This window comes from Bufo bufo, chromosome 8 (genome assembly GCF_905171765.1).
Source record: "Bufo bufo chromosome 8, aBufBuf1.1, whole genome shotgun sequence".
Classification (NCBI taxonomy): domain Eukaryota; kingdom Metazoa; phylum Chordata; class Amphibia; order Anura; family Bufonidae; genus Bufo; species Bufo bufo.
In genome coordinates, this window is record NC_053396.1 from 227,568,435 (window position 1) to 227,595,664 (window position 27,230).

At 47.2% G+C, this 27,230-nt stretch overlaps 1 protein-coding gene across 1 annotated transcript in view; it reads right to left on the reverse strand.

Moving 5' to 3' along the window:
• Nucleotides 1-27,230, reverse strand: part of LOC120977959 (connector enhancer of kinase suppressor of ras 2-like) — a 535,146-nt gene that overhangs the window by 19,871 nt on the left and 488,045 nt on the right. The window contains exons 14-20 of the mRNA XM_040406152.1: nucleotides 25,052-25,100; nucleotides 13,850-13,898; nucleotides 13,403-13,575; nucleotides 12,763-12,836; nucleotides 11,272-11,343; nucleotides 2,622-2,692; nucleotides 2,244-2,344 (exon numbers count right to left, since the gene is read on the reverse strand). Coding sequence (XP_040262086.1) covers nucleotides 2,244-2,344; nucleotides 2,622-2,692; nucleotides 11,272-11,343; nucleotides 12,763-12,836; nucleotides 13,403-13,575; nucleotides 13,850-13,898; nucleotides 25,052-25,100 — 589 coding nt within the window. The remainder of the gene's footprint in view (nucleotides 1-2,243; nucleotides 2,345-2,621; nucleotides 2,693-11,271; nucleotides 11,344-12,762; nucleotides 12,837-13,402; nucleotides 13,576-13,849; nucleotides 13,899-25,051; nucleotides 25,101-27,230) is intronic.

The window sequence follows — 27,230 nt, forward strand, 5'->3', positions numbered from 1 at the left end:
CTGAGAGGTAGTCACAGCCCCGCCCCCTGCTGATGACATCACTGATATAATGACATGTGATCAGACATGAGATCACACACCTTATACTACAGGAACATCTATTACTGCTGACAACCTGCCTGTATATCCTGTCTGAGAGGTGGTCACAGCCCCGCCCCCTGCTGATGACATCACTGATATAATGACATGTGATCAGACATGAGATCACACACCTGATACTACAGGAACATCTATTACTGCTGACAACCTGCCTGTATATCCTGTCTGAGAGGTAGTCACAGCCCCGCCCCCTGCTGATGACATCACTGATATAATGACATGTGATCAGACATGAGATCACACACCTTATACTACAGGAACATCTATTACTGCTGACAACCTGCCTGTATATCCTGTCTGAGAGGTAGTCACAGCCCCGCCCCCTGCTGATGACATCACTGATATACTGACATGTGATCAGACATGAGATCACACACCTGATACTACAGGAACATCTATTACTGCTGACAACCTGCCTGTATATCCTGTCTGAGAGGTTGTCACAGCCCCGCCCCCTGCTGATGACATCACTGATATACTGACATGTGATCAGACATGAGATCCACACCCCTTATACTACAGGAACATCTATTACTGCTGACAACCTGCCTGTATATCCTGTCTGAGAGGTAGTCACAGCCCCGCCCCCTGCTGATGACATCACTGATATAATGACATGTGATCAGACATGAGATCACACACCTTATACTACAGGAACATCTATTACTGCTGACAACCTGCCTGTATATCATGTCTGAGAGGTAGTCACAGCCCCGCCCCCTGCTGATGACATCACTGATATAATGACATGTGATCAGACATGAGATCACACACCTTATACTACAGGAACATCTATTACTGCTGACAACCTGCCTGTATATCCTGTCTGAGAGGTAGTCACAGCCCCGCCCCCTGCTGATGACATCACTGATATAATGACATGTGATCAGACATGAGATCACACACCTTATACTACAGGAACATCTATTACTGCTGACAACCTGCCTGTATATCCTGTCTGAGAGGTTGTCACAGCCCCGCCCCCTGCTGATGACATCACTGATATAATGACATGTGATCAGACATGAGATCACACACCTGATACTACAGGAACATCTATTACTGCTGACAACCTGCCTGTGTATCCTGTCTGAGAGGTAGTCACAGCCCCGCCCTCTGCTGATGACATCACTGATATACTGACATGTGATCAGACATGAGATCCTCACACCTTATGCTACAGGAACATCTATTACTGCTGACAACCTGCCTGTATATCCTGTCTGAGAGGTAGTCACAGCCCCGCCCCCTGCTGATGACATCACTGATATAATGACATGTGATCAGACATGAGATCACACACCTTATACTACAGGAACATCTATTACTGCTGACAACCTGCCTGTATATCCTGTCTGAGAGGTAGTCACAGCCCCGCCCCCTTCTGATGACATCACTGATATAATGACATGTGATCAGACATGAGATCACACACCTTATACTACAGGAACATCTATTACTGCTGACAACCTGCCTGTATATCCTGTCTGAGAGGTAGTCACAGCCCCGCCCCCTGCTGATGACATCACTGATATAATGACATGTGATCAGACATGAGATCCTCACACCTTATACTACAGGAACATCTATTACTGCTGACAACCTGCCTGTATATCCTGTCTGAAAGGTAGTCACAGCCCCGCCCCCTGCTGATGACATCACTGATATAATGACATGTGATCAGACATGAGATCACACACCTTATACTACAGGAACATCTATTACTGCTGACAACCTGCCTGTATATCCTGTCTGAGAGGTAGTCACAGCCCCGCCTCCTGCTGATGACATCACTGATATAATGACATGTGATCAGACATGAGATCACACACCTTATACTACAGGAACATCTATTCATCTATTACTGCTGACAAGTGTTTATTGAGCTACAATCATCCCCATCATCCTCATCCTCAATCCTACAAACCTCTCCACTGGATAACACACTATACCGGACGCCCTCAACACCAAGAATATCAACCTGTATAAAATAGAGGCTTGCAGCATCCAAATGTATAAAAAATGCCTTGTCACATTCTGGGTGTTGTGAGCCTCTCTTGTATGAGCTGACCATCATCCCCATCATCCCCATCATCACCATCATCCCCATCATCCTTATCATCCCCATCATCCTGTGCACTCACTGAGGAGGTGCGGTGGTAGGTGTCGCTTGCTGTGGTCTGCGGTTCCTGTTTTAATGTCATGGAGCCATCGACGTCGTCCTGGTCACTCTCACTCCAGTAATCTGCTGATGACAAGAGAGTGTTACTGTGCAGGGGATACACAGGGGCCCGGGGCCCTCCACACCCGGCCCTAATTACAGCAATTTTTATTTTATACTGGACATTTATTAACTTCTATGGTCTGGGGGCTGCCCAACTCTCCACAGTGGTCGGACCCCTGCGATCAGTCACTTACCTCTATCCTGTAGGGGATAAGTTGTCGTAGTGGAGCAACCCCTTTAAGACGGATGCCTCCTCTCAGTGCCCCCATAACAAACCCAATACCCATGATGATTTTACCTTCGTTGGGTCTGATGTCCTTGTCATCTGGCGTGTACCCGATAGCAGCGAGTCCCAGACGGTTCATCCATCTACAGAGACAATGATAGAAATCTTCATATAGCGCCGACAATCACAGGCTCCATGTACAAACAGCAATTCAAACAAGAGGAATGAGGGCCCTGCCCAGAAGAGCTTACAATCGATTGTGCTAATAATGATTAGATTGTAAGCTCCCATGGCCGGCACTCACTCCTGCTGGTCTATGACTGGAAATGGATTGCGGTGAAGTCACAGGGATGATGTGTCAGTTACATAGCAACGGCTTCTCTGTAATATATGAGGATCTATCGTGGTCGCTGCAACTTTACCCCAATTCATATGTGATGAGAAATCGCCACATATACGATACAGACTACGATAGGGGACAGCCTACACAAGAATTAGCCTGTGAACAGACGCGAAGGAGCGCCACATGTCATGTGCTAGAGCGAATGTTAAACTGCCTGTATGTGCACAGAAGAACCGTGTAACCTGTGGCCGCAATATGGGTGTATTATATATGGTACAACCTTAATCTTGTATAAAAGAGGCAGGGCTAAAAAAAATACAGTGGCTGCAGGTCATCCCAATACACAAAGTTAAATGAAAAAAAATCCAGGTCTCTACAAAATTCACTGTATTCTCATACCCGTCCAGTAGGAGGCAGCAGATCATCCCTGTATTCTGATACCCGTCCAGTAGGAGGCAGCAGATCATCGCTGTATTCTGATACCCGTCCAGTAGGAGGCAGCAGATCATCGCTGTATTCTGATACCCGTCCAGTAGGAGGCAGCAGATTATCGCTGTATTCTGATACCTGTCCAGTAGGTGGCAGCAGATCATCGCTGTATTCTGATACCCGTCCAGTAGGAGGCAGCAGATCATCGCTGTATTCTGATACCTGTCCAGTAGGAGGCAGCAGATCATCGCTGTATTCTGATACCTGTCCAGTAGGAGGCAGCAGATCATCGCTGTATTCTGATACCTGTCCAGTAGGAGGCAGCAGATCATGGCTGTATTCTGATACCCGTCCAGTAGGAGGCAGCAGATCATCGCTGTATTCTGATACCTGTCCAGTAGGTGGCAGCAGATCATTGCTGTATTCTGATACCTGTCCAGTAGGAGGCAGCAGATCATCGCTGTATTCTGATACCTGTCCAGTAGGAGGCAGCAGATCATCACTGTATTCTGATACCTGTCCAGTAGTAGGCAGCAGATCATCGCTGTATTCTGATACTTGTCCTGTAGGAGGCAGCAGATCATCACTGTATTCTGATACCCGTCCAGTAGGAGGCAGCAGATCATCGCTGTATTCTGATACCTGTCCAGTAGTAGGCAGCAGATCATCGCTGTATTCGGAAACTTGTCCTGTAGGTGGCAGCAGATCATTGCTGTATTCTGATACCTGTCCAGTAGTAGGCAGCAGATCATCTCTGTATTCTAATACTTTTCCAGTAGGAGGCAGCAGATCATCCCTGTATTCTTATACTTGTCCAGTAGGAGACAGCAGATCATGGCTGTATTCTGATACCCGTCCAGTAGGAGGCAGCAGATCATCGCTGTATTCTGATACTTCTCCAGTAGGAGGCAGCAGATCATCACTGTATTCTGATACTTGTCCACTAGGAGGCAGCAGATCATTGCTGTATTCTGATACCCGTCCAGTAGGAGGCAGCAGATCATCGCTGTATTCTTATACTTGTCCAGTAGGAGGCAGCAGATCATCGCTGTATTCTGATACCCGTCCAGTAGGAGGCAGCAGATCATCCCTGTATTCTGATACTTCTCCAGTAGGAGGCAGCAGATCATCGCTGTATTCTGACACCTGTCCAGTAGGAGGCAGCAGATCATCGCTGTATTCTGATACCTGTCCAGTAGGAGGCAGCAGATCATCGCTGTATTCTGATACCTGTCCAGTAGGAGGCAGCAGATCATCGCTGTATTCTGATACCTGTCCAGTAGGAGGCAGCAGATCATCGCTGTATTCTGATACTTGTTTAGTAGGAGGCAGCAGATCATCCCTGTATTCTGATACTTGTCCTGTAGGAGGCAGCAGATCATTGCTGTATTCTGATACTTGTTTAGTAGGAGGCAGCAGATCATTGCTGTATTCTGATACTTCTCCAGTAGTTGGCCACAGATTATGGCTGTATTCTGATACTTGTCCAGTAGGAGGCAGCAGATCATAGCTATATTCTGATACTTGTCCAGTAAGAGGCAGCAGATCATCGCTGTATTCTGATACCTGTCCAGTAGGAGGCAGCAGATCATCGTTGTATTCTGATACTTGTCCACTAGGAGGCAGCAGATCATCTCTGTATTCTGATACTTGTCCAGTAGGAGGCAGCAGATTATTGCTGTATTCTGATTCTTCTCCAGTAAGTGGCAGCAGATCATCGCTGTATTCTGATACTTGTCCAGTAGGAGGCAGCAGATCATTGCTGTATTCTGATTCTTCTCCAGTAGGTGGCAGCAGATCATCGCTGTATTCTGATACTTGTGCTGTAGGAGGCAGCAGATCATCACTGTATTCTGATACTTGTCCAGTAGGAGGCAGCAGATCATCCCTGTATTCTGATACCTGTCCAGTAGGAGGCAGCAGATCATTGCTGTATTCTGATACTTCTCCGGTAGGATGCAGCAGATTATGGCTGTATTCTGATACTTGTCCAGTAGGAGGCAGCAGATCATCGCTGTATTCTGATTCCCGTCCAGTAGGTGGCAGCAGATCATCGCTATATTCTGATACTTCTCCAGTAGGAGGCAGCAGATCATCGCTGTATTCTGATACCTGTCCAGTAGGAGGCAGCAGATCATCGCTGTATTCTGATACCTGTCCAGTAGGAGGCAGCAGATCATCGCTGTATTCTGATACTTGTCCAGTAGGAGGCAGCAGATCATCGCTGTACAGTCGTGGCCAAAAGTTTTGAGAATGACACAAATATTAGTTTTCACAAAGTTTGCTGCTGAACTGCTTTTAGATCTTTGTTTCCGTTGTTTCTGTGATGTAATCTATAGAAAAATGGGGAACCGCACTCCGTTTTAGGGGTGGTATCACCGGTGCCGATCAAGGGCTACTTAAGCCGTATCCAATTAATAAGAATTTGAGGCACTCAGTCCGTAGGTTATGCAATTCAAATAATTTTTTTATTTTTATTATTATTCATGTTTTCTGCACCATCCATATGCCCGTGAAAAATAAGGAATGACAGATTATTTCTGACCAGACGTTTCGGTCACGGTGGACCTTCATCAGTGGTCATGTTATCTGTATGCTGGGTAAAGGTATGCTTGGGCGCTGGATGCAGGCTGCATCCAGCGCCCAAGCATACCTTTACCCAGCATACAGATAACATGACCACTGATGAAGGTCCACCGTGACCGAAACGTCTGGTCAGAAATAATCTGTCATTCCTTATTTTTCACGGGCATATGGATGGTGCAGAAAACATGAATAATAATAAAAATAAAAAAATTATTTGAATTGCATAACCTACGGACTGAGTGCCTCAAATTCTTATTAATTAGTTTCTGTGATGTAGTGAAATATAATTACACGCACTTCATACGTTTCAAAGGCTTTTATCGACAATTACATGACATTGATGCAGAGTCAGTATTTGCAGTGTTGGCCCTTCTTTTTCAGGACCTCTGCAATCCGACTGCGCATGCTCTCAATCACCTTCTGGGCCAATTCCTGACTGATAGCAACCCATTCTTTCATAATCACTTCTTGGAGTTTGTCAGAATTAGTGGGTTTTTGTTTGTCCACCCGCCTCTTGAGGATTGACCACAAGTTCTCAATGGGATTAAGATCTGGGGAGTTTCCAGGCCATGGACCCAAAATGTCCACGTTTTGGTCCCCGAGCCACTTAGTGATCACTTTTGCCTTATGGCACGGTGCTCCATCGTGCTGGAAAATGCATTGTTCTTCACCAAACTGTTGTTGGATTGTTGGAAGAAGTTGCTGTTGGAGGGTGTTTTGGTGCCATTCTTTATTCATGGCTGTGTTTTTGGGCAAAATTGTGAGTGAGCCCACTCCCTTGGATGAGAAGCAACCCCACCATGAATGGTCTCAGGATGCTTTACTGTTGGCATGACACAGGACTGATGGTAGCGCTCACCTTTTCTTCTCCGGACAAGCCTTTTTCCAGATGCCCCAAACAATCGGAAAGAGGCTTCATCGGAGAATATGACTTTGCCCCAGTCCTCATCAGTCCATTCACCAGACTTTCTGCAGAAGATCAATCTGTCCCTGGTGTTTTTTTGGAGAGAAGTGGCTTCTTTGCTGTCCTTCTTGACACCAGGCCATCTTCCAGAAGTCTTCGCCTCACTGTGCGTGCAGATGCGCTCACACCTGCCTGCTGCCATTCCTGCGCAAGCTCTGCACTGGTGGCACTCCGACCCCGCAGCTGAATCCTCTTTAGGAGACGATCCTGGCGCTTGCTGGACTTTCTTGGACGCCCTGAAGCCTTCTTAACAAGAATTGAACCTCTTTCCTTGAAGTTCTTGATGATCCTATAAATTGTTGATTGAGGTGCAATCTTAGTAGCCACAATATCCTCGCCTATGAAGCCATTTTTATGCAACGCAATGATGGCTGCACGCGTTAACAATGGAAGAACAATGATTTCAAGCATCACCCTCCTTTTAACATGTCAAGTCTGCCATTTTAACCCAATCAGCCTGACATAATGATCTCCAGCCTTGTGCTCGTCAACATTCTCACCTGAGTTAACAAGACGATTACTGAAATGATCTCAGCAGGTCCTTTAATGACAGCAATGAAATGCAGTGGAAAGGTTTTTTTGGGATTAAGTTAATTTTCATGGCAAAGAAGGACTATGCAATTCATCTGATCACTCTTCATAACATTCTGGAGTAGATGCACATTGCTATTATAAAAACTTAGGCAGCAACTTTTCCAATTTCCAATATTTATGTAATTCTCAAAACTTTTGGCCACGACTGTATTCTGATACCCGTCCAGTAGGAGGCAGCAGATCATTGCTGCACTCTGATACCCTTCCAGTAGGTGGCAGCAGACCATCCCTGTATTCTGATACTTGTCCAGTAGGTGGCAGCAGATCATCGCTGTATTCTGCTAGAGGGAGATCACTACATACAGATTATACAGCCACACACAGTGCTATAGACACAGCCATATAGACAGCGCTCCAGCCCCACACAGTGTTATAGATGCAGCCGTATAGACCGTGCAAAGATAAGAACGAGTGAATACCAGTACAGGAGAGATAAGGACCAGTGAATCCCAGATTCCCAGTACAGCCGAGATAAGGACCAGTGAATACCAGTACAGGAGAGATAAGGACCAGTGAATCCCAGATTCCCAGTACAGCCGAGATAAGGACCAGTGAATACCAGTACAGCAGGGATAAGGACCAGTGAATACCAGTACAGCCGAGATAAGGACCAGTGAATCCCAGTACAGATATAAGGACCAATGAATCCTAGTTCAGCTGAGATAAGGACCAGTGAATCCCAGAACAGCAGAGATAAGGACTAATGAATCCCAGTACAGCAGGGATAATGACCAGTGAATTCCAGTACAGCCGAGATAAGGACCAGTGAATCCCAGTACAGCAGAGAAAAGGACCAGTGATATAAGGACCATTAACGATATAAGGACCAGTGAATCTCAGTACAGCTAAGATAAGGACCACTGAATCCCAGTACAGATATAAGGACCAATGAATCCCAGTACAGCTGAGATAAGGACCAGTGAATCCCAGTACAGCAGAGATAAGGACCAGTGAATCCCAGTACAGCTGAGATAAGGACCAGTGAATCCCAGTACAGCAGAGATAAGGACCAGTAAATCCCAGTACAGCAGAGATAATGGCCACTGAATCCCAGTCCAGCAGAGACGAGGACCAGTAGATCCCAGTATAGCTAAATTAAGGACCAGTAATTATTTGTATATAGCAGTATTATCTTGGCACTATGTGGTGGTATTATGTAGGCTGTAAATGGCAGTATTACCTTGGACCATATGCAGGTAACACAAAGGTTACCAGTGAATCCCAGTACAGCTGGGATTCACTGGTCCAAGGTAATACTGCCATATACAGCCTACATAATACCACCACATAGTGCCAAGATAATACTGCCATATATATAATGACTGTTCCTTGATTCAGCTATACAGATTGGCTGCAGGATCCTACTTGTAGTCCAACTGGTCCTGGAGAGAAGGGCAATTTATAATGAAAGTAGCCCCCCCTCCCCCTCCCCCGCCTTCTCCAGTTCTGTCTGATCTCCTGGAGTCCAAATTTACAGCTAATATCTGCAGGAAAGGCTCCTGGGGCCCCTCACCTCCATTATTGTTAAATTCTCCATTTAATCAGTTCCTAGAGAAATTTACATAAAAGCATAATTAACTCATCATCAGCAGAAATCAAACCGGGAACGAAAATCTGCATTTATAGATATTTGGAGGCGGAAAGGAGGGAAAATGCTGCTGTAAAAAGGGAGGAAAACAGAAAACTGGTAACGAGCTGATAATACAGGAGTATGGGGCGGGGGGGGGGGCTCAGAACTGAAATACAACCCCCCACCCGACCCACGAAATAGTCAGCAAATATACAGTACACTGCCATACATCAGAAGTAATGGAGTATGCGAGCAAAGCAACTGCAATGTATGTGACTCCACCAGCAGAATAGTGAGTGCAGCTCTGGAGTATAATACAGGGTGTAACTCAGGATCAGTACAGGATAAGTAATGTATGTACACAGTGACTGCACCAGCAGAATAGTGAGTGCAGCTCTGGAGTATAATACAGGATGTAACTCAGGATCAGTACAGGATAAGTAATGTATGTACACAGTGACTGCACCAGCAGAATAGTGAGTGCAGCTCTGGAGTATAATACAGGATGTAACTCAGGATCAGTACAGGATAAGTAATGTATGTACACAGTGACTGCACCAGCAGAATAGTGAGTGCAGCTCGGGAGTATAATACAGGATGTACCTCAGGATCAGTGCAGGATAAGTAATGTATGTACACAGTGACTCCACCAGCAGAATAGTGAGTGCAGCTCTGGAGTATAATACAGGGTGTAACTCAGGATCAGTACAGGATAAGTAATGTATGTACACAGTGACTGCACCAGCAGAATAGTGAGTGCAGCTCGGGAGTATAATACAGGATGTACCTCAGGATCAGTGCAGGATAAGTAATGTATGTACACAGTGACTCCACCAGCAGAATAGTGAGTGCAGCTCTGGAGTATAATACAGGATGTAACTCAGGATCAGTACAGGATAAGTAATGTATGTACACAGTGATTGCACCAGCAGAATAGTGAGTGCAGCTCTGGAGTATAATACAGGATGTAACTCTGGATCAGTACAGGATAAGTAATGTATGTACACAGTGACTGCACCAGCAGAATAGTGAGTGCAGCTCTGGAGTATAATACAGGATGTAACTCAGGATCAGTACAGGATAAGTAATGTATGTACACAGTGACTGCACCAGCAGAATAGTGAGTGCAGCTCTGGAGTATAATACAGGATGTAACTCAGGATCAGTACAGGATAAGTAATGTATGTACACAGTGACTGCACCAGCAGAATAGTGAGCGCAGCTCTGGAGTATAATACAGGATGTAACTCAGGATCAGTACAGGATAAGTAATGTATGTACACAGTGTCTGCACCAGCAGAGTAGTGAGTACAGCTCTGGAGTATAATGCAGGATGTAACTCAGGATCAGTACAGGATAAGTAATGTATGTACACAGTGACTGCACCAGCAGAATAGTGAGTGCAGCTCTGGAGCATAATACAGGATGTAACTGAGGATCAGTACAGGATAAGTAATGTATGTACACAGTGACTGCACCAGCAGAATAGTGAGTGCGGCTCTGGAGTATAATACAGGATGTAACTCAGGATCAGTACAGGATAAGTAATGTATGTACACAGTGACTCCACCAGCAGAATAGTGAGTGCAGCTCTGGAGTATAATACAGGATGTAACTCAGGATCAGTACAGGATAAGTAATGTATGTACACAGTGACTGCACCAGCAGAATAGTGAGTGCAGCTCTGGGGTATAATACAGGATGTAACTCTGGATCAGTACAGAATAAGTAATGTATGTACACAGTGACTGCACCAGCAGAATAGTGAGTGCAGCTCTGGAGTTAAGACCTGTTCCTTACCATATGTACATCCAGAGCAGTGACTATATATATGAATGTGCTAGTCTAAATTTTCTTGTAGTAATCTATCATCCAGAGCAGCAGTCAGAATTCTGCTGGTTTACAGTTACAGGCTCTGACTTTCATGCTAGATATTGTTGAATATCAGACGATGAGAATAGAATATCTGCCTTCAGGGGAGTTCAGTCTAACAGAGGTTTTCCTGTCTGCATGTAGCCAGCAGAAATGAGGATGCAGCTTTGGATGTGAATGGAGCCTACAGCGTGATGTGGGTCAGGACCAGTGGTGAGTAATGATGATGTGTAGCCCGGACACCGTCTTCTCAGAGACATAAATGCACGGAGCAAAACATGGCGACAACTTGTCAGATGCACAATGATGATGAAATCCGGAGACGGACATGATCCTACCGAGAGGAGCCGGCGGCGGGTCTCACCTGTTCATCTCCTCCAGACAGTCTGTGGCGAAGAAGAAACTCTTAATTTTCGGATGACAAGCTTTGAAGGCGCTGAAAGAGGAAATTAGAATATCAATGACCCTGAAGACCGGTATCAGCACCTCCCGTATACAGGACTCAGGGCGCTATGTACAGGATGGGCGCGGGCACAGGACCCAAATACTGACTATACACGCTGCCCCTTCTACTATGTACTCTACTGAAATCCTCTGTGCTGCTGAGGACCCTGCTCCTTCCACTATGTACTGTAACTCTCATCCGGTGATTAGCAGAATTAGCACACTTCTCTCCTGAAATCCTCTGTGCTGCTGAAGACCCTGCTCCTTCCACTATGTAACTCTCATCTGGTGACCTCCACAGGATTAGCACACTCCTCTCCTGAAATCCTCTGTGCTGCTGGGACCCTGCTCCTTCTACTATCTAACTCTCATCCGGTGACCTCCACAGAATTAGCACACTCCTCTCCTGAAATCCTCTGTGCTGCTGAGGACCCTGCTCCTTCTACTATGTAACTCTCAGCCTGTGACCTCCACAGGATCAGCGCACTCCTCTCCTGAAATCCTCTGTGCTGCTGAAGACCCTGCTCCTTCCACTATGTAACTCTCATCTGGTGACCTCCACAGGATTAGCACACTTCTCTCCTGAAATCCTCTGTGCTGCTGAAGACCCTGCTCCTTCCACTATGTAACTCTCATCTGGTGACCTCCACAGGATTAGCACACTCCTCTCCTGAAATCCTCTGTGCTGCTGGGACCCTGCTCCTTCTACTATCTAACTCTCATCCGGTGACCTCCACAGAATTAGCACACTCCTCTCCTGAAATCCTCTGTGCTGCTGAGGACCCTGCTCCTTCTACTATGTAACTCTCAGCCTGTGACCTCCACAGGATCAGCACACTTCTCTCCTGAAATCCTCTGTGCTGCTGAGGACCCTGCTCCTTCTACTATGTAACTCTCATCCGGTGATCTCCACAGGATTAGCACACTTCTCTCCTGAAATCCTCTGTGCTGCTGGGACCCTGCTCCTTCTACTATGTAACTCTCATCCGGTGATCTCCACAGGATTAGCACACTTCTCTCCTGAAATCCTCTGTGCTGCTGAGGACCCTGCTCCTTCTACTATGTAACTCTCATCCGGTGATCTCCACAGGATTAGCACACTTCTCTCCTGAAATCCTCTGTGCTGCTGGGACCCTGCTCCTTCTACTATGTAACTCTCATCCGGTGATCTCCACAGGATTAGCACACTTCTCTCCTGAAATCCTCTGTGCTGCTGGGACCCTGCTCCTTCTACTATGTAACTCTCATCCGGTGACCTCCACAGGATTAGCACACTTCTCTCCTGAAATCCTCTGTGCTGCTGAGGACCCTGCTCTTTCCGCTATGTAACTCTCACTCCCTGTGCTCCCCTGGGCAGTGTGGGGTGCGGACGGTACAGGCGGTAATAGGGTGTGTATGGGGCAGTACTCACTGTTTCTTCCGACATTCGATGGCTCGGTCTATCCTGAATTCTGGTAAACTGATGAAACCTTCCGCCTTCTCATCCTGAAAGAAGAGAATTGACACCGTGTGGAGTCGAGCATCGCACCAGCTGCTGCCAACCATGCACTGTGCATGCAGCTCTGGATGTGACTGGAGTATGTGACCCGGTGTAAAGCAAGACTGATAAAAACCGGGTATTTCTATTGTGCAGATGTCAGGGCTCAGTCAGCCTGGAGGACGTACCCTCTTTACTGGTCACTTATCTTGTGCTTTGACCGCACCGTGTAAATACCGCCTAAAGAAAACACGACTGGAGACCGTCCACAAGCTGCTAGTGACGGATCTATTAACCCATGTCTCTTCACACTGAACGGTTAAAGCCACATCATACCTGACTCTGGGAAACGGCATGTGCCTCAACCGCTACATGTGAACGCCCCCTAACGTCCGCTGTGAGTGGGCTGGGGATGTCATTACCCCGTAGGGTTAACACCGACAGATTCTCACTTTAGATTCCGCACCTAAAATCTGCAACAAATTTACATTCACATCGCAAGGGATTTGGATGTTTCTGCTGCAGATTTGGGGGCTCCTGTGTGAACGCTGCCCCGGGGGCCGCGGCTACTCACGTTCTGGTTGGTGTACCAGTACAGGGACGAGTCCTTCAGGATGAACCAGTACTTCTTCCACTTCTGTGTGAAGTAACCTTTGGCGTCTTTCTTCTTCCATAGCCAGCCCTCGCAGTCGCCGTGCCCCAGGTCTTTGCAGGAAATTCGCCGCCTGCTGCTCGTGAGGGACCCTCCTAAAATAGCGGGGAAAGTCCTATTCAATGGTGAATATGCACCAGTGTCCTGCAGACATAGGTATACGAAGAGTATGTGCTCGGGGGGCTGATATCCCCTCCCCCAGGTCAGGGACGAAGGCGTTTTTCAGTCCTTACGTTTTGCCCCATGATCTGTACGGATTTCCCACTGCACAGTCAGTCGCGTCGTCCTCTCGTCTTCTACTATTTCCAGTTTATAGAATCTTTGAAATTTAATTTAGTATGAAATAGTATTTACTATGTTTTCATTTACCTTTTGATCGTTTTTTGGTTTTAACCCTCAGCGATGCGTAATGGAAAGACTGTGGGAGAAAAAACGTACCGTGAGATATAATAAAACATTACACTTCCGGATATACGATATAAGCTTATTACGGCTGCCGAGCAACACGGACACAAGAGCCCAGCGCCATTACTGAGGTGCGAGAGGGCGCCAATGTGTAGGGTCTCCAGGTTACTGATACTTCATAGAATACTACTACTCCTATCATCCAGCACACATGGTGTTAACCAACTTTGCAAATATTTTGTTTAACTTATCTTGTGCTGTTCTTACTGTACGTTTTTTAGGTATTTTACTCTAGTCACTACCAAAGCTGCACACACAATTCTGATATTTACGGATAGCAGTGCATTATGGGATCTTAGACTTGTAAAGAGACAGATTTACACCGCGGTGACCACCGTACGGATATGTCAGAAGAGCTTTACATTGTGACATCTCTACAATTTACATCTAACTCCTCTGTAAACACTTACAATGCACTGATCCTCAATTGCATCATGTTTATACTCTAGTCACACCCAGAGCTGCATCCACAATTTGTTGTTTTCTTGTACTGACACAGCAGAGCTCACACAAGTTGCAGTAGATCAGATGGTAGAATATGTTCAAGCCAAGTGTAGAGAGAAAACATCGGAACTGTGCGTACAGCACTAAATGTGACTAGAGCAGTGATCCCCAACCTGCGGCCCTCCAGCTGTTGTAGAACTACAATTCCCAGCATGCCTGGACAGCCTACAGCAGGGTATGGTGGGAGGGCGGCAGGTTGGGCACCAATGGACTAGATGTAACACGGGATCAGCACAAGATGGCCGCATTGTAACACATGGAGATTACACCGCAAACGCGTCATTGTGCCACATTGTGGTCAGTAAGGAGCGCAGCTCTTGAAGTGTCTGGTGTCATTAGTCACCTTTGTCCCCGTCACTGCACTAAACAATAAAGCCGCCATTAATAACTGCTACGGTTTAGTCGTCCAAAGTGGCGCAATCATGAGACCGTTCCTCAAAGCGACGGGAGATTGTAAACCGCTTATGAAGGAAGTTATCATGACTCCTGCAGATGCTGATGGTTCAGTCAGCAGCCCCCAGCTGTCAATGCTCAGACCATAGCAGGGCCTGCTGCTGTGAACTACAACTCCCAGAAAAACCTGCCACTCCAAGGCTGTGAGGACATGCTGGGAATGCCACTGGTTACAGACCGAGGTTCTTCCCCGTCTGTCCGGTCTGACAGTCTGGTCCCTATTGATAGTGTGCACTGGCAGGGTTTGGTGTGGCCCCAATACTATGCTGAGTCCCCCGGACACTGTCGAGGTGTCACCAGGTGTTGCTGCTCTCCGGAAGGGATGGTAAGGCGTGGTGCACCCCAATGGGAAATAAGTCCAGAGAGTCAGGATCTGCAGTAACCAGGGTGTGTCTTTTCTGGAGGAACTCAAGTGCAAACCAATACAGGCAGTGCACCGAGCGGCCTCTCCGGTCTCCTCCTGGGCTGAGGAAAGGCCTGAGGTAGCTGTCCCTCTCTCTCTGAAGGCTGGTACCCTGGCCTAAGGCTGGTGGCCCAGGATCTGTGGCTCAGTCCTCCTGCTGGTTCCTTGCTCAAAGGTCTGGTGACCGAGGGTCTGTAGCTCAGTATCCCAGTCTCAGCATCTTTTTCTGGTCACTTCTGAAGTCTGGCAGAGTCTCTTCTACTAAACACTGGTCCATATCTGCAGACAATTGGGCACTCTGACTGCTCTCCTTATACACTGCTCAAAAAAATAAAGGGAACACTTAAACAACACAATGTAACTCCAAGTCAATCACACTTCTGTGACATCAAACTGTCCACTTAGGAAGCAACACTGAGTGACAATCAATTTCACATGCTGTTGTGCAAATGGGATAGACAACAGGTGGAAATTATAGGCAATTAGCAAGACACCCCCAATAAAGGAGTGGTTCTGCAGGTGGTGACCACAGACCACTTCTCAGTTCCTATGCTTCCTGGCTGATGTTTTGGTCACTTTTGAATGCTGGCGGTGCTTTCACGCTAGTGGTAGCATGAGACGGAGTCTACAACCCACACAAGTGGCTCAGGTAGTGCAGCTTATCCAGGATGGCACATCAATGCGAGCTGTGGCAAGAAGGTTTGCTGTGTCTGTCAGCGTAGTGTCCAGAGCATGGAGGCGCTACCAGGAGACAGGCCAGTACATCAGGAGACGTGGAGGGGGCCGTAGGAGGGCAACAACCCAGCAGCAGGACCGCTACCTCCGCCTTTGTGCAAGGAGGAACAGGAGGAGCACTGCCAGACCCTGCAAAATGACCTCCAGCAGGCCACAAATGTGCATGTGTCTGCTCAAACGGTCAGAAACAGACTCCATGAGGGTGATATGAGGGCCCGACGTCCACAGGTGGGGGTTGTGCTTACAGCCCAACACCGTGCAGGACGTTTGGCATTTGCCAGAGAACACCAAGATTGGCAAATTCGCCCCTGGCGCCCTGTGCTCTTCACAGATGAAAGCAGGTTCACACTGAGCACATGTGACAGACGTGACAGAGTCTGGAGACGCCGTGGAGAACGTTCTGCTGCCTGCAACATCCTCCAGCATGACCGGTTTGGCATTGGGTCAGTAATGGTGTGGGGTGGCATTTCTTTGGAGGGCCGCACAGCCCTCCATGTGCTCGCCAGAGGTAGCCTGACTGCCATTAGGTACCGAGATGAGATCCTCAGACCCCTTGTGAGACCATATGCTGGTGCGGTTGGCCCTGGGTTCCTCCTAATGCAAGACAATGCTAGACCTCATGTGGCTGGAGTGTGTCGGCAGTTCCTGCAAGACGAAGGCATTGATGCTATGGACTGGCCCGCCCGTTCCCCAGACCTGAATCCAATTGAGCACATCTGGGACATCATGTCTCGCTCTATCCACCAATGTCACGTTGCACCACAGACTGTCCAGGAGTTGGCAGATACTTTAGTCCAGGTCTGGGAGGAGATCCCTCAGGAGACCGTCCGCCACCTCATCAGGAGCATGCACAGGCGTTGTAGGGAGGTCATACAGGCATGTGGAGGCCACACACACTACTGAGCCTCATTTTGACTTGTTTTAAGGACATTACATCAAAGTTGGATCAGCCTGTAGTGTGTTTTTCCACTTTAATTTAGAGTGTGACTCCAAATCCAGACCTCCATGGGGTGAAAAATTTGATTTCCATTATTTAATTTTTGTGTGATTTTGTTGTCAGCACATTCAACTATGTAAAGAACAAAATATTTCAGAAGAATATTTAATTAACTCAGGTCTAGGATGTGTTATTTTTGTGTTCCCTTTATTTTTTTGAGCAGTGTATATAGTTTCTAACTGAACTAGAACCTTCTCTTGGGAGGGGTAGAGTGGACAAACCCAACATAAATAGAAACAATGTTGCAATTTCAGTCTGTCATAGACTTGTACAGAGTTTTAATACAGGTCTATGGGAATGACTAATCAGTTTTTCCAGACATAAAAAGGTCTTCAAACCTAAACAACAAAGATAAACTAGACAGTCAACAATATAAAAAAGGAGAAGTGTAAACAACGAGTTAACCCTTTGACGTGCATTAAAGTAGTGGGTTGATGGTTTCACGTAGTAGCAATAGGTGCAAATGTCCACAAATGTCCATAGTCCAAAGTACTCTTGCTCCAGGGCAGTACAATGGTAATGACCAGTCTTCAGATGACGCTGTCAGGTTTCATAGTAACCAATGTGTGTCAGATCATTTAAAGGGAATGTGACATCAGAAAATGACCTATTGTTTAAATCACGTTTTTATGTTTAACATACTTTTTAAAATTTGTGGATGATGTTATTTTTAACTTTACATGTCAATATCTACATTTAAACAAAAACCATAAAATCCTGCACATTTCACAGTGGCCACTAAGCCTAATAATAGGCGCCACTTCTCAGTGTATACAGATCTGTTTACTGCAGTTATCTTCTTATCTGTCATTCTAATCCTGCCTGTAATGATATCACCTCTGTGTATAGATAAGACAGACCACAATAGGTGACTGTCAAAGCTTATCTATTCCCTCCCTGTACAATGACCTCTGCACAGGTCACAGAGCCCAGAAGACTCTCCCACAGAAGTCAGTGAGGTCCTCTCCTGTCCATTGTGTCTATGGACCATGGGGCGGCCGTAAAGCAATTTTTTATTGCTGTCTAAATGCTGTAAAGAACATCTCTGGGAAGGTGGCCGCCACCATAATCATGTTCAGGAAATAAAATAAAAAAGTCTGTAATCATAAGATAAGAAAAGATTAGAACTGGCAGAAAAAAAAGTTTGTGACACATTTCCTTTAAGCTTTAGGCACAATTAGCACCACAGTGAGGGCAGAGAAGAGACCTGCCAGTTAACCCTCACTAATGCTTATTTCCCTCAGCTCAGTCACTGTGTACATACATTACTTATCCTGTACTGATCCTGAGTTACATCCTGTATTATACTCCAGAGCTGCACTCACTATTCTGCTGGAGGAGTCACTGTGTACATACATTACTTATCCTGTACTGATCCTGAGTTACATCCTGTATTATACTCCAGAGCTGCACTCACTATTCTGCTGGTGCAGTCACTGTGTACATACATTACTTATCCTGTACTGATCCTGAGTTACATCCTGTATTATACTCCAGAGCTGCACTCACTATTCTGCTGGTGCAGTCACTGTGTACATACATTACTTATCCTGTACTGATCCTGAGTTACATCCTGTATTATACTCCAGAGCTGCACTCACTATTCTGCTGGTGCAGTCACTGTGTACATACATTACTTATCCTGTACTGATCCTGAGTTACATCCTGTATTATACTCCAGAGCTGCACTCACTATTCTGCTGGTGCAGTCACTGTGTACATACATTACTTATCCTGTACTGATCCTGAGTTACATCCTGTATTATACTCCAGAGCTGCACTCACTATTCTGCTGGTGCAGTCACTGTGTACATACATTACTTATCCTGTACTGATCCTGAGTTACATCCTGTATTATACTCCAGAGCTGCACTCACTATTCTGCTGGTGCAGTCACTGTGTACATACATTACTTATCCTGTACTGATCCTGAGTTACATCCTGTATTATACTCCAGAGCTGCACTCACTATTCTGCTGGTGCAGTCACTGTGTACATACATTACTTATCCTGTACTGATCCTGAGTTACATCCTGTATTATACTCCAGAGCTGCACTCACTATTCTGCTGGTGCAGTCACTGTGTACATACATTACTTATCCTGTACTGATCCTGAGTTACATCCTGTATTATACTCCAGAGCTGCACTCACTATTCTGCTGGTGCAGTCACTGTGTATATACATTACTTATCCTGTACTGATCCTGAGTTACATCCTGTATTATACTCCAGAGCTGCACTCACTATTCTGCTGGTGCAGTCACTGTGTACATACATTACTTATCCTGTACTGATCCTGAGTTACATCCTGTATTATACTCCAGAGCTGCACTCACTATTCTGCTGGTGCAGTCACTGTGTACATACATTACTTATCCTGTACTGATCCTGAGTTACATCCTGTATTATACTCCAGAGCTGCACTCACTATTCTGCTGGTGCAGTCACTGTGTACATACATTACTTATCCTGTACTGATCCTGAGTTACATCCTGTATTATACTCCAGAGCTGCACTCACTATTCTGCTGGTGCAGTCACTGTGTACATACATTACTTATCCTGTACTGATCCTGAGTTACATCCTGTATTATACTCCAGAGCTGCACTCACTATTCTGCTGGTGGAATCACTGTATACATACATTACTTATCCTGTACTGATCCTGAGTTATATCCTGTATTATACTCCAGAGCTGCACTCACTATTCTGCTGGTGCAGTCACTGTGTACATACATTACTTATCCTGTACTGATCCTGAGTTACATCCTGTATTATACTCCAGAGCTGCACTCACTATTCTGCTGGTGCAGTCACTGTGTACATACATTACTTATCCTGTACTAATCCTGAGTTATGTCCTGTATTATAGCACCCCGCACTTTGCTCAGTGGCTGTTATGTCTCATGTATATAAATCCTTTATTATTTTGCTCCCTCGGCCTCGGTTTTGCTCCTGTTTCTCTTCTAGTGGTGTTACCATTTCTGCACCTTGCCACTGTCTTTATTGGTCTAACTTCATGTCCTCTTGAGTATTTATTTCAGCTCCTCCACAATGTGCATTTCTATTTTGTTATGCAACTGTTATGTTCACATGCAATTCGCCTGGTTCACCAGCAGGTGGCAGCAAACACTGCAGCGCTGTATGTAGATAGAATGGAACTTACCATTCCATTCTAATCCCCCTCTGGAGAGAAGTGGGCTTGCCCTACTTCCTGAAGGAAGGGTGGTCCCAGTTTCTAGTCAGTCTAGCTTACCCCCTGCTAGGGAAGGGTGTGCAGGGGCATGTCTCTGCTGGCCATGGAGGCCAAAGCTTGAAGCCTCAGGAGCCAGGAGGAAAAGTGAAGTGCAGCATACAGAAGAAGCTGAGTTATACAGCCAGCCTGTCAGTACAGCAGAGTCAGAGAGAAACAGATATAGCAGAGTGCAGTTTGCCTGCCAGTTTCATGCTGAACCCTGCTGGAACCAAGACAAAGCCTGTAAACCGTTTTGGAGAACGTTAATGCGAAGTAAAGCTGCCATTGAACTTCATCTCAAGGTCTGGACTCAAGTTCTTACTTTATCCCTCAATTATCCCTCCTATTTTTTGCTTCGGAGCCAAAGTCTGGGGTCCAGAGGTATCCAGGTAGGAGCACCGTGACACACATAAAGACACATAGGCTGCACTATACCACTCAGCATTTCTACACCTGGGACGCATAACATCGAGGGCACTAGGGGGAGGCGCCCGTTGCAATTGCGCTTTTTATTACCACCCCTGCCCAGGGTTGTCAGAGGAGACGCAATGTTCTTCTGTCTCCATCCATCTAGATTTATCTGTGAGACTTTGCACCTAATCTGGGAAATACATTATAGAAACATCAATCCGGTGACACAGCAGCCCCCGACGTACGGTAAAAGTAATGAAAATAAAGTGATGGCGCTGCAGGAAGCCGCTCGTTCCGTGAATTACAACAGCAATATAGTAATAATAATAACTTAATGGGAGGTGGTGACTGCGCATGTGCCAAATCTTCTGCGGGAGATGAAGTGCTGACAGCAAAATGCAAGGAACTGAGCATTAATATTCAATTACTCCTGGCGGGGGAGGGGAAGCCCTCATTATAAGGCACAATTCATACAAAGTGGAGGAAAGAGCAAGTACACGCGTAGTAAAACTGCCAGCTGCTGAGATCACGCAGAGCACTATAGGCACAGATATAACATATGGAACTACAGGTATACGCCATACTGTTAACGTGTTACATCTATTACTGCTGACAACCTGCCTGTATACCATGTCTGAGAGGTTGTCACAGCCCCTCCCCCTGCTGATGACATCACTGATATAATGACATGTGATCAGACATGAGATCCACACCTTATACTACAGGAACATCTATTACTGCTGACAACCTGCCTGTATATCCTGTCTGAGAGGTAGTCACAGCCCCGCCCCCTGCTGATGACATCACTGATATAATGACATGTGATCAGACATGAGATCACACACCTTATACTACAGGAACATCTATTACTGCTGACAACCTGCCTGTATATCCTGTCTGAGAGGTAGTCACAGCCCCGCCCCCTGCTGATGACATCACTGATATAATGACATGTGATCAGACATGAGATCACACACCTTATACTACAGGAACATCTATTACTGCTGACAACCTGCCTGTATACCATGTCTGAGAGGTTGTCACAGCCCCGCCCCCTGCTGATGACATCACTGATATAATGACATGTGATCAGACATGAGATCACACACCTTATACTACAGGAACATCTATTACTGCTGACAACCTGCCTGTATATCCTGTCTGAGAGGTAGTCACAGCCCCGCCCCCTGCTGATGACATCACTGATATAATGACATGTGATCAGACATGAGATCCATACACCTTATACTACAGGAACATCTATTACTGCTGACAACCTGCCTGTATATCCTGTCTGAGAGGTTGTCACAGCCCCGCCCCCTGCTGATGACATCACTGATATAATGACATGTGATCAGACATGAGATCACACACCTTATACTACAGGAACATCTATTACTGCTGACAACCTGCCTGTATATCCTGTCTGAGAGGTAGTCACAGCCCCGCCCCCTGCTGATGACATCACTGATATAATGACATGTGATCAGACATGAGATCACACACCTTATACTACAGGAACATCTATTACTGCTGACAACCTGCCTGTATATCCTGTCTGAGAGGTAGTCACAGCCCCGCCCCCTGCTGATGACATCACTGATATAATGACATGTGATCAGACATGAGATCCTCACACCTTATACTACAGGAACATCTATTACTGCTGACAACCTGCCTGTATATCCTGTCTGAGAGGTAGTCACAGCCCCGCCCCCAGTTATTATTTGGTGAGGTCTCTTTCAGTCATGTCTGAGGTCTGATATCTGCCGGTCAGTAAGTCGCTCCGGTTACATAAGACACTCATGTTCCCCCCTGGTTGACCTTCCAGTGAGGCTGCACTACTTCTGCATGGTCTGCTGTATGAACAGCACTTATCACATTACTGCCACCTTCCTGCTTCGCAATGGAGGCGGAGGACTTGCATCCATGACTGCCATACAGAGCCGCTCCCCGCACGAGCCGGGGGCTCAGATCTGGACGGCAGTGACCAGCAGCAAGTCATCAGGAAGGTCGTACAGAGAATGCTGTCTACAAGCGCCATCTTCTTCTTTCAGATGATGTTTAGGGTAAAGAACCGACACCATCAGATTGTCAGAGAAGCTGCAGACGTCTGGTAATGGCAGAAGTGGACACAGTACACGAGGGAGAGGCGTACACGAGTGAGAGGCGTACATGAGGGAGAGGAGTGCACCAGGGAGAGGCGTGCACCAGGGAGAGGCGTGCACCAGGGAGAGGCGTACACCAGCGAGAGGCGTACACCAGCGAGAGGAGTGCACCAGGGAGAGGCGTGCACCAGGGGGAGGCGTGCACCAGGGAGAGGAGTGCACCAGGGAGAGGCGTGCACCAGGGAGAGGAGTGCACCAGGGAGAGGAGTGCACCAGGGAGAGGCGTGCACCAGGGGGAGGCGTGCACCAGGGAGAGGAGTGCACCAGGGAGAGGCGTGCACCAGGGAGAGGAGTGCACCAGGGAGAGGCATGCACCAGGGAGAGGAGTGCACCAGGGAGAGGCGTACACCACTGAGAGGCGTACACCAGCGAGTGGAGTGCACCTGGGAGAGGCGTGCCACAGTGGGAGGAGTGCACCAGGGAGAGGCGTGCACCAGGGAGAGGCGTGCACCAGGGAGAGGCGTGCACCAGGGAGAGGAGTGCACCAGGGAGAGGCGTGCACCAGGGAGAGGAGTGCACCAGGGAGAGGAGTGCACCAGGGAGAGGCGTACACCAGCGAGAGGCGTACACCAGCGAGAGGAGTGCACCAGGGAGAGGCGTGCACCAGGGAGAGGCGTGCACCAGGGAGAGGAGTGCACCAGGGAGAGGCGTGCACCAGGGAGAGGCGTGCACCAGGGAGAGGAGTGCACCAGGGAGAGGCGTGCACCAGGGAGAGGCGTGCACCAGGGAGAGGCGTGCACCAGGGAGAGGAGTGCACCAGGGAGAGGAGTGCACCAGTGAGAGGCGTGCACCAGGGAGAGGCGTGCACCAGGGAGAGGCGTGCACCAGGGAGAGGAGTGCACCAGGGAGAGGAGTGCACCAGGGAGAGGCGTGCACCAGGGAGAGGCGTGCACCAGGGAGAGGAGTGCACCAGTGAGAGGCGTACACCATGGAGAGGAGTGCACCAGGGAGAGGAGTGCACCAGGGAGAGGAGTGCACCAGTGAGAGGCGTACACCAGGGAGAGGCGTGCACCAGGGAGAGGAGTGCACCAGGGAGAGGAGTGCACCAGTGAGAGGCGTGCACCAGGGAGAGGAGTGCACCAGGGAGAGGAGTGCACCAGTGAGAGGCGTGCACCAGGGAGAGGCGTACACCAGGGAGAGGAGTGCACCAGAGAGAGGCGTGCACCAGGGAGAGGAGTGCACCAGAGAGAGGCGTACCGGAGATGGGGGGACAGCAGTTTGTGTACGGTCCCCAAATCCTGAGCAGTAACCTCGGGTTCCTGACGGTTTTATCACACACTCAGAATGGATTTACAGAGAGAAGTAGGGTCTTTCCTGTATACATCCCGTCCCTTTATGACCCACTCCTGACATTGCCTTTAAAAACTGCATCAGGACGCTGCGTGTGAAAGCCCCCTGAGTTATTATCACCACTAGATCTATATAATCACTAGATCGTTACAACAACCAAGTAATTATATAACTACTAGATCACTATAAACACAATATCATTAGGACAGCTCCTAGATCACTGTAAACACAAGGGGGGCATTGACTAAGACCGGTGATTTAGAGGCCGGTCTTAGTCCATGTCCGCTGTCACTTGATGCGCCGGCCTCTACATAACTTAGGCGCTTTACCGCCGGTCGTGTGTCTTGCTTGTGTCCAGCTTCCTTGCTGTCGTAGATTTGTCATTTTCTAACGCCAAAAACAGGCAAAGAAAGTGATGAATCAGACGGGCCTACCAGCGCGCCCCATTGCCCACCCTCATCACGCCCCCTTCTTCAGCCACCTTGGAGAAGTGGCAGATTCAGCCACAAATGCCCTTTGCGACCAAATCTGCAACAAGTATAAGAAAGTATACAAAAAGTGTTGTACTTCCCATAATAAATTGCTCCCAGTATCATTATAGCCACTAGATCTTTATAATCATTACATAGCTAGTAGATCACTATAATCACTAGATCATTATAATCACTAAATCATTATAATCACTAGATCACTAAATCACTAGATCATTATAATCACTAGATCACTAAATCACTAGATCACTAGACTCACTAGACTCACTAAATTACTAGATCCCTATAATCACTCGATCGCTATAATCACTAGAAACACTATAATCAGTCGATACTATAATCACTAGATCAGTATAATCACTAGATCCCTATAATCACTAGATCTTTATAACAATCAGGTAAGTAGTCACAATGCGTACCTTCCTCATCGATGTGGTTCCTTGTCGCTCCGCGGCAGAACTTGTGTACCTTGAATCAGATAAAATACCATAAACATCCAGAGGAATGACACCCGGCAGCATCTCCCTTCCTTAAAGGGGAACCCCACATTTGAATTACATTTTTAGAAATTTATATATAGCAAACATCCCCGATCTTAAAGGGGTCGTCCAGAAGAAGAGAAACATGGTTGCTGTTTCGCAGAACTAGCACCTCACCTGTCCATGGGTTGTGTCTGGTATTACTGCTCCGCTCCATTGAGGTAAATGAGGCTGAGCTGCAGTACTACATACAAGCTGTGGACAGGTGTGCTGCTGTTTTTGGCAGAAGCTAGCCCTACTTTTCTGATCCCGGAAAACCCCTTTAATGACATTTACACCTTTTCTTCTGGTACAATGTTATCCTGACATTTCCCTAATTTACTAATGTGTCTGCTCCAAAAACCTCTCTGAAAAGTGGCACGACCCTGGGAATGCCCCAAACTCAGTTGGAAACACAGACTTATGGGCGGAGTTTGCTTTAGCTCTGCCCCTTTTGGCTCAAGGTAGCGCAAATTAACCGTGACAGTCTCTGAAAATTGGGGACAGTTGGCAGCTATGCACAAATTGAAACATCCCGGGTTTCTACACTTTTTCTGTGATAGACCTGGTGCATGAATAGACCGCCGGGCTGATCTTACACCATCTACAGGATTGGGAAATCTGGTGCATGAATAGACCGCCGGGCTGATCTTACACCATCTACAGGATTGGGAAATCTGGTGCAGGGATAGACCGCCGGGCTGATCTTACACCATATACAGGATTAGGAAATCTGGTGCAGGGATAGACCGCCGGGCTAATCTTACACCATCTACAGGATTAGGAAATCTGGTGCAGGGATAGACCGCCCGGCTAATCTTACACCAACTACAGGATTAGGAAATCTGGTGCAGGGATAGACCGCCGGGCTAATCTTACACCAACTACAGGATTAGGAAATCTGGTGCAGGGATAGACCGCCGGGCTAATCTTACACCATCTACAGGATTGGGAAATCTGGTGCAGGGATAGACCGCCGGGCTGATCTTACACCATCTACAGGATTAGGAAATCTGGTGCAGGGATAGACCGCCGGGCTAATCTTACACCAACTACAGGATTAGGAAATCTGGTGCAGGGATAGACCGCCGGGCTAATCTTACACCAACTACAGGATTAGGAAATCTGGTGCAGGGATAGACCGCCGGGCTAATCTTACACCAACTACAGGATTAGGAAATCTGGTGCAGGGATAGACCACCGGGCTAATCTTACACCAACTACAGGATTAGGAAATCTGGTGCAGGGATAGACCGCCGGGCTAATCTTACACCATCTACAGGATTAGGAAATCTGGTGCAGGGATAGACCGCCGGTCTAATCTTACACCATCTACAGGATTGGGAAATCTGGTGCATGAATAGACCGCCGGGCTAATCTTACACCAACTACAGGATTAGGAAATCTGGTGCAGGGATAGACCGCCGGTCTAATCTTACACCATCTACAGGATTGGGAAATCTGGTGCAGGGATAGACCGCCGGGCTAATTTTACACCATCTACAGGATTAGGAAATCTGGTGCAGGATAAGACCGCCGGGCTAATCTTACACAATCTACAGGATTGGGAAATCTGGTGCAGGGATAGACCGCCGGTCTAATCCTACACCATATACAGGATTAGGAAATCTGGTGCAGGGATAGCCCGCCGGGCTAATTTTACACCATCTACAGGATTTGGAGATCTGGTGCAGGGATAGACCGCCGGGCTGATTTTACACCATCTACAGGATTAGGAAATCTGGTGCAGGGATAGACCGCCGGGCTAATCTTACACCATCTACAGGATTAGGAAATCTGGTGCAGGGATAGACCGCCGGGCTAATTTTACACCATCTACAGGATTAGGAAATCTGGTGCAGGGATAGACTGCCGGGCTAATCTTACACCATCTACAGGATTAGGAAATCTGGTGCATGAATAGACTGCCGGGCTAATCTTACACCATCTACAGGATTAGGAAATCTGGTGCAGGGATAGACCGCCGGTCTAATCTTACACCATCTACAGGATTGGGAAATCTGGTGCAGGGATAGACCGCCGGGCTAATCTTACACCAACTACAGGATTAGGAAATCTG